This window comes from Tetrahymena thermophila (genome assembly GCF_000189635.1).
Source record: "Tetrahymena thermophila SB210 genomic scaffold scf_8254565, whole genome shotgun sequence".
Lineage (NCBI taxonomy): Eukaryota > Ciliophora > Oligohymenophorea > Hymenostomatida > Tetrahymenidae > Tetrahymena > Tetrahymena thermophila.
In genome coordinates, this window is record NW_002476336.1 from 309,372 (window position 1) to 319,719 (window position 10,348).

General features: G+C 20.7%; 3 protein-coding genes across 3 annotated transcripts; 2 read left to right on the forward strand and 1 right to left on the reverse strand. All coding sequences in view use genetic code 6, as the record gives it.

Moving 5' to 3' along the window:
• Positions 1–3,394: 3,394 nt before the first annotated feature.
• Positions 3,395–4,738, reverse strand: TTHERM_00471400 (MFS transporter; the record flags this gene model as incomplete). Its single annotated transcript, XM_001033026.3, has 1 exon — positions 3,395–4,738. One exon carries the CDS (start codon positions 4,736–4,738, stop codon positions 3,395–3,397), a length of 1,344 nt encoding a protein of 447 aa, XP_001033026.1.
• Positions 4,739–7,231: 2,493 nt separating this feature from the next.
• Positions 7,232–8,606, forward strand: TTHERM_00471410 (hypothetical protein; the record flags this gene model as incomplete). Its single annotated transcript, XM_001033027.2, has 7 exons — positions 7,232–7,328; positions 7,395–7,462; positions 7,531–7,694; positions 7,762–7,808; positions 7,879–7,935; positions 7,987–8,407; positions 8,471–8,606. The coding sequence occupies 7 exons, from the start codon at positions 7,232–7,234 to the stop codon at positions 8,604–8,606; spliced, it is 990 nt and encodes a 329-aa protein (XP_001033027.2).
• Positions 8,607–9,265: 659 nt separating this feature from the next.
• Positions 9,266–10,051, forward strand: TTHERM_00471420 (N-acetylglucosaminyl-phosphatidylinositol de-N-acetylase, putative; the record flags this gene model as incomplete). Its single annotated transcript, XM_001033028.3, has 1 exon — positions 9,266–10,051. The coding sequence occupies one exon, from the start codon at positions 9,266–9,268 to the stop codon at positions 10,049–10,051; it is 786 nt and encodes a 261-aa protein (XP_001033028.1).
• Between the last annotated feature and the right edge of the window lie 297 nt (positions 10,052–10,348).

Here is a 10,348-nt window from a genome sequence, read left to right on the forward strand (position 1 = left end):
TTCTTATGATTGCTTTAATAATTAAATGGTAAAAAAGTCGATTACACAGTGAGGAAGAAGATAGAATTGACTCGATTAGCTTTTATATATATGTTTTGGTGTTAATAAATATACTTCTTTAATAAAGTATTAGTATTTAAGTGCTGTTGAAAATGGTATAATTCAAGGAACATAAATTGTAAATGAAGAAAGAATTTTCTATAACTTTTGAATTAATGTAGAAAAATAAAGAAGTATTTGAACTCAAGTTATAGCATATATTACAAGGTGATACACATTTTTTCCCTAAATACTTAAAATCAGAACATACCAAAATGAAAAATGTTTTGATTGACCAAGATTATTAGAAAAGTATATTTCTTAATAATGTTGAAACCTTGATTTAAGTATTATAGTAGCAAAACATCGAGATGCTAAATTATAATTTAAATTTAAAAAAATGACTTAATTATAAAAACATTATTTTTATCATCACTTTTCTTGTATTATTATTATCAAATATCGTAAAAACATTTCTGCATCATATTTTCAAACGATATTTGCTAAATTGTGTCTCTTGCTAAGAGGACGTAACTTTAATCTTGACAATCTTTCTAAATATGGTTTGAGAAATCGAAGATTTATCCCTCGAAATAATCTTTCTGATTAATTCTTGATAAGAGTACTTAAGTTTTTATATATATAATATATTAAAAAGAGTTCCTATTTGCTAATTAATCTTTCACGTCTATAAATAAAATAATCAAAAAATATTCTCCATAAAGGGAAGTAATGTAATGTAAGTATTATATTGTGCATTAAAAACTAAGGAATAGTGAATAATAGCTTAAATTCCTTAAATTCCAAATCTTAATTACCTTAATAATTATAACATACAAATTATGATAAGTCATTTTTTGCCAAATAGTGAGCAGCCTATATTATAAATTAAGCGTTTTAGTCTCAAAAATTAAAATTTAGAAATGAAAAATGACAAAGGTCTGATTTAATTCATAATTATAAAAGGAAAAAGGATATGCATACACTTAGAATTAGTACCAAATTATTATAATTATCTGTAATATTTCTTTTTTTAGAATTTTAATAAAAAAAAAACAAATGTTGAATTGATAGTTACGCAAACAAAACATCTTTGCCCTAAATATAAGAAAGGACAATTTTTAATTATAAATTACAAAGTTGAAATATTTTCTTTGTTTTTTTATTTCTCAAAATATCTTTTATTCATTTAACAAACACATGAAACTTAGTTTTAATGATATTTGTATTTTTATTTATTTCTCAACATAAATACACTATCAATCTCACAATTTTTTAAAATACTAAATTTAATCTGCTTTTCTATTTATTAAAATCAGATTTTCTACTTATTTTCAATATCTAATTTGGTATCAAGTTTTAATTTAATATATAGCTTTTAAATAATACTTTGTTTGAGATAAATAGATGCTTTTTTTTTAGAATTTATTATATTTAAAATACTATTTACTAAAACTACCAATAATAATATGGAATATATTAGGACTTTTTGCTTTCGTTTAGTTAATATATAAAAAGGTAAAATTTATTTTTATTTCTTATAAGGAAAGAAATAAATTATGGTTATGCAAAAACATACAATTTTGAAAAAGTAAACACATTAGATAACTTGTAAATAAATCTAAAAATTAAATATTAGAGCATATTATAAGACTAAATGTTTATAAAAACATTGGTATATTTTGAAAGGTAGAAAGAAAGATTTTGATGAACAAATTAATTTCATAATTGACTGGTGTTGAATAAAACCTAGTAAAAATAATTTTGATATATAGATATCATCCAAAATTTATGTCAAAAATATGTGGTTTTTATTATTTTAAAATAATATTTAATTTTTTCTAAAATAGGTAGCTTTTTTGTTTTTAGAAAAAAATTGATTGTAAATTCATATTTTTTTAGCTTCTTAATGGTTTTTGCATATATATACACCTATTTATTTAAAAATATTTTAATTATAAATATAGCTATTATAGTTTCCAAATTTCAAAGTAGATCTAAATTAAATAGTATAATTATTTTTGATTTATACTTTATTTTTAACCAAAAAGACTATTAAAAGAAAATAATACATTTTTTTTAAATTAAAGTTTTATTTTAATAAATGCTAATAGATTTATGAAGTCCTCCTTTATTATTTATTAATTTTTTTATTTAAAATTTTAATTGCATTGAATTAAATAAAATTATAATTAAAAAAATAGAAGGAAATTATATTTTATAATAATGATTTTAGTAAATTAATTTTCTTTTTAATAAGATCAACTTTTTTATTACAATTTGATTAATCACGAAATGAATTAGAATTAAATATTAAAAATATGTGAAAAGATGATATTATTGATAATTTATTTATTATATTACAATTAAATTAATTATGATGTAACATTAATAATTTTAATGGTTGTTTTTACAAGCTTGAAATAGTTATGAGTTTCTATAGAAATTAAATGTTAGAATGTATTTATTTATATTTAAATTTAATAATAAGATCGAAATTGCAAATAGCTCAAAAAAGACTTAAGCTTTTACAAAATAGCTTTATTTTTAAACAATAATCAATAAAATAATAAGATTAAAAAATATTATCTTTATTGTTTTGATATTGTTCTAATGAATCTTTTAAATAAATAAATCAAAAAGCAGAAAAGTGAAATAAATTTGTCATTTAGATATTTTTAGATTTAACTTACACTTTTTACAATATCTCTTTTTTATCTAATTTTTAATTAAGTTAAAAAATTTGTTTTTTGTTTACTTAACAATTTCGAAGTAAATTTTAATTAAAAATAAAATAACAAGAGTTAAAATTATCATGAAGTCATAACTTCTTACTACTCCAAAGAAAAAATTCTTTAAATTTTATACTTATAAATATTTTAATTTAGTTTACATTTTTTTAAATTGTTCTTTGATGGTAGTTTATTTGATATTAAGTTGATTATAAATTTATTTTTAAGCTTTTGGATTAGTTTAAAATGAAAATATAAATTAGATATTAGATGATACTTATTTGCTTTTATTAAACTTCTTTATTATTACAAACATTTTTTTATCAGAATACATTTTATTAGAATTAATTAACTAAATTTTAGACTTATTTCAATTAAAATAATTTATTACAAGATGTAAATTTGAAAATTATATTTATTTTATCGATATTGAATCAATTTAAACTTTAATCATTTATGAAAAAATGTAAATTTTAGCAGATTTTAAATGTGTCACATAAACATTTAAATATATAAAATACGTATCTACTTTAAAAATTTGTTAAACCTATAAATAAAAAAGATTTTTATAAAGTTATTTTAGAATTCTGATATATTTATATTCAAAAACCTAAATTATTTTCTCAATTTTGACTGGATTAAGAAGATACATTATCATTATTGCCAGCTTTGTTTCCTAGTTATGCGCAGGCAAAGTTTGTTACCATAATGCAGAACATGGTAATCATTAAGAAAATGTATGAAGGTGAATCCTAGAGCAATATGTTAATAACTTAGAATATTGCTACTGTTATGCTGAGAATGAATCGGAAGACCTGGAATATTTCAATTTTTCCAGGGAAAAGCTTGTTAAGTAATGTTTATATTACTGTTTAGAAATAACAATCAGAGAAACCCCAAACAGATGCAATAATGAAGCAAACAAAGTAGTTATCAGTGAAAAGACCTAAGAAAGAAAGAAGGACTCCGAGGAAACATATTAAAGTACCAAAAGTAGCAAGTTTAAAGACATTGAATTTATCACCAAGACGACCAGAAATTAAACCTGAAAGAACTTCAAAACAACCTAAGCAAATTAAAGTAAAGGAAAGCTTTTTACTTACTAAGTTATTGAAGTCATCATCGCTTTAATCAGGTTCTCTAGCTATAGAGTTACTAACGAGAGTAGATAAGAAACCACTATAAAAGGTTACAATAATACCAGCTAACATCATAACAAACAATACATAGCGAGTTTTGACATCAACCATAAGCTTAAAAACATTTTTAATTTGAATCGTGATAGGTACATTTACATCTTTATTTTCGACTTTCTTTACACTTGGTAAGAAGAAGAATAAAAGAGAAGCAGCAATACCTAATCCTGTCATGATTAAGAAATATTGCATGTTTTTTAAGTACTAAAGAATGAAAGTACCCAAAATATTACCAATAATTTAACTTCCCTACATAATAGCCCAAAAAATACCACTAAAAGTACCCTTTTTAGAAGGAGTATCTTAGCCAATTGAATCAATATATCCACCTTGAGCAATCCAAATTAAACTTGCAGAAAAACCGCAAAGAGAAGCTCCAAGCAAAACTATGAAATAGATAACACCTTCAGCGCAAGCTCCAGAGTCAGATCCATCACATGCACAGACCCAAATACCTGCAGCAGTATAAGAAACATAACCTAAACTACTAAAAATGAAAATGTACTTGTACTCCATTCTTGAAATGAAGTAATTTGCAAAAAGACAAGAAATGGCAAAAATAGCGTAGAGAACAAGAAGAGATATGAGACCTAAATTATTATATCCCTATCCTTTATAAAGACTTCCTACTAAATTTTATGCTGAATTGAATGCTGAGAATAAAAGTAAGAATGTTAATGCTAAAACAACAACTTTTATTCTACCAGCCTTGTATACAACTGGGTCAACCTCTGCGTCAACTAAGGGTGTATGATTCTCTTCACTACTCATCGATATCGATATTTATATTAATTTCTATTAGTTTAAAGATTAAAATTTTTAACTTTCATGATGGATTTTTCAATTTATATACCTTATCTTATCAATGTTATATTGGCTGTCTTATTTATTATTTTTTGCTTTTTGTTAATTACTATTATTTTTAATAAATTTAGGCTTAGATGACAATTTATTAGCTATTTCTTTTAGAGTTCATATCATTATATATGATATTTATTCAAATATCTAAATTTAATGAGTAATAATTCAAATATTGCCATCAATTATTCATAGATATTTTTGATAAAAATTGACAAATCAAATGTGCGATCAACTATTTTTTCTCAATTTTTTTAATAGGTTTGTAATACTTCTAAGGATAAAGCAGAAATATATTCGCTTAGATTAATACATGGATATAACTCGTTATGATTGGAAAAATCTTACTTTTATATTCTTTTACTAAAGTGTTTTTTGTTCAAAATAATCAGAATAATTATATACTGTTTATAAAAAACTAGCTTAATCTAGCATATCTTACAATTTTAACACACAAAAAGTATTGCTTACAATAAGTAAATTAAGCATGTATTTAATTGCAAGTAACTCAATTAAAAGTGTTGTTTTTAACGAATTTTCAAAATGTTATAAATCATTCATATTTAATAAAATAGATAATTAAAATAGTTAATAGCTTTCACTAAAGTAAATTCTTGTGCAATTTCTTTTTATTTAAAGTTTAGAAAGAATATTCTAAAGCGTCTTATATAAAAAAGGACTTGTTTATTTAATTTTTATCAGAATTTATAAATTTATCATAAGAAAATTTCTAATATTTTAAAATAATAGTGTTTAAATATTCGGTGAAATTTCATAATTAGGGGTTATATAGAATTATTGGATATAATAATTATAAAATCTTTTATAATTTTTTAAGCATATTTAACTATTTAGATAATAGGTTTCATTTTAATAATCACAAATAAATATTCTCAAAATATTATTAAAGCCTTTAAAAGTTTTTTTAATTTAAATATTAATAAAAATGTGTATTATACTTGATTTAAATTTATCCATAGACCTATTTTTATCTTTTATTTGAATCATTTCGTTTTTCTGATAAAAATTTGCAGAAAAAAATAGACTGATTTATAAAACTAAATTAAAATTAAATTTCTCAAAATATTGCAAACATATTTATAAGCGCGAGAACCTCAATAAATTAGTTTTTATGAATTTTTGAGAAAAAATAAGGTGATTCTATATATTTATTAATTTTTTATATAGAAAAGAAAAAAAGGCTTCCTAGTTTGTAAAATTCATTTGACAGTTATTTAATCTCAAATAAATTGTAATCATTTTATAAGAATGATGAATGAATCATAATTGCTTATTTTAGAGTTAAAAAATCATTTTTTTGATCAAAAAAGATATTAGTTATTCGCCTAATATTTATTTTTAATTATTTTAAATATTTAAGAAATAATAAAATCTAAGTTTAAAAACAGGAAAAAAGAATTCTTGTATTATGAAAAATTATTTTTTAAAACATAAATAAATTTAGAAATTTTTACTATTTATTTATATTTATTAATACAATTTTATATTTGATTCCATTTTTTTCTTTGAATTAATATTAGCTAATTGTATAATACAGGATGTTGTTTTTTGAAAAAAAAAAGGAAAAATTTTATTTTATTTAGTAAATAGAATACTTGAAAAAATGGTATTTTACATATAAATAGGTGCAGAAAGTGTGATTTAATTGTCAAATAAATATAAAACCTACTAAAAATTTATAAAATAAAAATATAACATCAGGTACATTTAGTATGAGCTAAGCTATAAGTAGCATTTTGGTACTTGTTGATTTTGATTTTAAAAAATTAAATTATTTAATATATGTTATAGTTAGTAGTTATAATAAAACCCTTATTAATATTTATTAAATAATTCACTTTAATACTATTTTACTTTTTTTTTGAAAGATATTTTTGTCATTATTTCTTTAAAACATTTTTTTTTGTAAAAAATATATTATCCTAATTGAAAAATATCTTTATTTATTTATGTATTTATTATTAAAAAGGGAACAAAAATCAAAATTACTTAATTCCTCATTAAGAATATTTATGGAAAATGAGTATATTATTTATAAATAAATAATAATTATTTTCATATTTTTTCTTACAAGAAACTTTAAAAAAAATGAATAAAAATTTGAATCATATTTTTGAGAAAAAATTTAGATAATGAGTAAAATATCTCTAAAAAAATAATTCTTTAAAAATAATCATTTTATTAAAAAATTAAATATTAATTTTTATGCAAAATAATAATTTTTTACCGTTTACTGTTAGTGGTTAGGGTATCAAAAATATTAAATTATTTACAAAATTTGATTTCATTGATAAATATTTGAGTCTTTTATTTTAAATAACAAAAAGAAGATATTTATATTGAATACAATTTGTTTTAGTGTATAATAAGCAATCATATTTATAAATGGAAAATTAAAAAGAAAGGATTTGGCTTAGATTAAAATTAGATTTGCTTCCTTGCATAGCCTAAGAAGTTGACAGAATATCTTTAGATTATATGGGTATAATTTCTTTTCATTTACTATTTTAGACTTTTTAATCAACATTGGAATAACTTTTTTATAAAGAGTCAGTTGAGAAAGTTAGAGCAGGTGATAGACTTGAATACAAAAATCTTGTTTTAAAATAAGCAAATGTAAATAATAAATAAATAAAATATGAAAATGCAGTTATAAAAAATGCAGTTATTATAAAATCTAAAAGATAAGAACAAGAATTGAAGAATTTGAAAAATTTTATGATAAATTTTATGCAGATTATAGGATAGGATACTTTGAAAAGCTAAAATTAAGATTAAGGAAATTGCTTAGTCCTCACATAGATGTGAATAAAATGATATATTTGGAAACTTAAGGTATCAGAAAGGCGTAAAAAATTTTAATATTATATGTTTTAGTTAATTCTATCAAGTAACAAATACTTTTTAATACTTAGAGAAATAATGTAAAGAAGAGCTTAATCTAAAGAGAGAGATTCTTTAAGTAATTCAATTTGTTAAGAAATAATTACCTTTAAATATATAAACAACTTTAATGTTTGATAATTAATTAGGTCCAAACAGAAATAATGATGATAGCGTTTCCTCTAAACCTAGCTTTATAACATAATGTAAAATATATTAAATTTTATTTATTATTCATACTTAATTTTTTAAAAAAGAAAAATTAAATGGAAGCAGCTCTTCTGCTTAGTAAAGCAACTTATTGAATTTATAATAATAAGCAAAGTAAATGTATTAAAAAAAGATTCAAGCAAATTCTTAATAATAAGCTTTTATGTAATTGCAAGAACCAAATGAATCTCAAACCTTTGAGGAAATGCAAAAAACTTAGCAGAGTTTTAGCAATAACTTGAAAAATAATCAAAAATATGAACAAGCACAATAAGCTATTTCCCCTTAAAGAATAGATTAAATTATTTAAAAACCTTAAATTAAGTCAAAAGCAACAAGAATTCAAAATACTAGTAAGTCTCCTACCCCAGTATCCAAAATAAATCAAGCAAATGCAAACAAAAATACAGTAAATAATCAGCCTAAAACTTAATCATCATCTAACTTCACAGCTGCTTCTTAAAAAAAGTATTTATTTGTTATTAAATACAATTTATAGATATTAATTTAATAATATAATTTTGTAAATAGTGGTACTGCTCAATAGAAAGTTTAAGATCCATAACAAAATTAAAAGACCAGTGTTGATGAGCTAGTTTTCACAATAAGAATGACAAAAGAAGATTACTTGAAATACTTATAGTAAAAATCTTAAAAAAATAAATGAATGAAAACAAATTATTTTGAAATAATTATCAAAATTGTTTAAATTAATATTCAACAACCCATTTCTTTATTTCTTTATGTTTTTTTTTATGAAAAAATTATTAATAAATATATTTTAATTCATTAAAATATTTCGTCTTTTGTAAATCTTTTATTGTTTATTGAATGAAAATCAATAAGTTTTTTATTTTTGTATCTTTTTTACTTTATAGTTTTATAAATTTAAATTAATTTTTTTAAGATAATAAGATTATTATATTTTTGATTTTAAGTATTGTAAAGATATATACCTTATTTACATAATATCAAAGAATTGTTTATGGTAAGAGAATTAAATTTTATATTATTTAATTATTTTTTATTTTAAGAAACTTAGGAAATAATTTGCTAAATTGATAAATTTATTTTTGTAAATATAAAATTATATGAAATTATTTTTTACATTCATTTTTCTATTTTGATGAAAGTAGATCCTTTATTCTAATATTAAAAATTAATTCCCTATTTCAGTTGGATTGTATCATTTGTGAATTTTAAACGTGCTTAAAATATAATAGTTCAAAATCAATAAATAAATCAACTAAAAAAAATAATTCCTAAATTTGTAATTTATTTTTATTATTATATCTTTAAGATTTTAAGAATTAAAAGTAGCAAAAAATGAACCCGTTAGATTATATAAAAGAATATGTAGATTTTGGAGAAGGTTTAGATTTTTGGACTAAATATGGACTAATAGCTATGAATTTTATTATGATTGTTATCATTTTAGTAGCTAAAAAGTTTAAAGGTTCAAAAGGAAATTAATAAGAAGAAAAAAATGTTCTTTTCGTCATTGCACATCCTGATGATGAATCAATGTTTTTCCTTCCTACTATTTTGGAAATGAAAGAATAGAATTATAAACTGCATTTACTTTCATTTTCTAATGGAGGTTTTGATGGCTTAGGTAAAATTCGTGAAAAAGAGTTAGAGAAGTGCTGTAGATTCCTTGGATTCGAAAAATGCGAAATTATTGATGATCCATAAATTCAAGATGGAATGGATAAAAACTGGCCAACTGAAACTAAAATGCTAAATATCTTATAAGGTTATGTTGAAAAACACAATATTAAGGGTATATTCACTTTCGATGATCATGGAGTAAGTGGACATCCAAACCATAAAGATGTGTATAGATGTGTTAGAAATTTTAAGCAATTAAATACAGAATTGACTAAAGGTATTAAATTCTTCAAGTTATAGAGTGTGAACATAATTCGCAAATACATTGGAGCTTTTGATATTCTATTCTGTATTTTTTCATAAATAACATTTGTAAATTGCAATCCATTAAAAGCATGGTAAGCTATGAGCATCCACCATAGCTAGTTTGTTTATTTCAGAAAGCTTTTTGTTATTTTTTCAAGATATGCATACATAAATACTTTACTACCTCTTGAATGAATAATATAAAATGAACTTTGATAATATTTATCATGAAATTTAAATAATCTATTTATTTGTAAAATATATTTTTTTTTTTAGTAGACATTAAAATTTTTTAAATACTTGCTGATTTTATAAATTAACTTAGCTTGATTAAGTGATTTTAATTAATATTGTAAGATAATTCATTTAAAATTTTATAGATATTAGGTTTTGTAAATAAATATTTTTATAAAATAAATATACCTTTTTAATTTTTAAATTTATACTTTATTTTTTGTTTTAGAATTTTCTTTGAAAATTTAAAATATTATT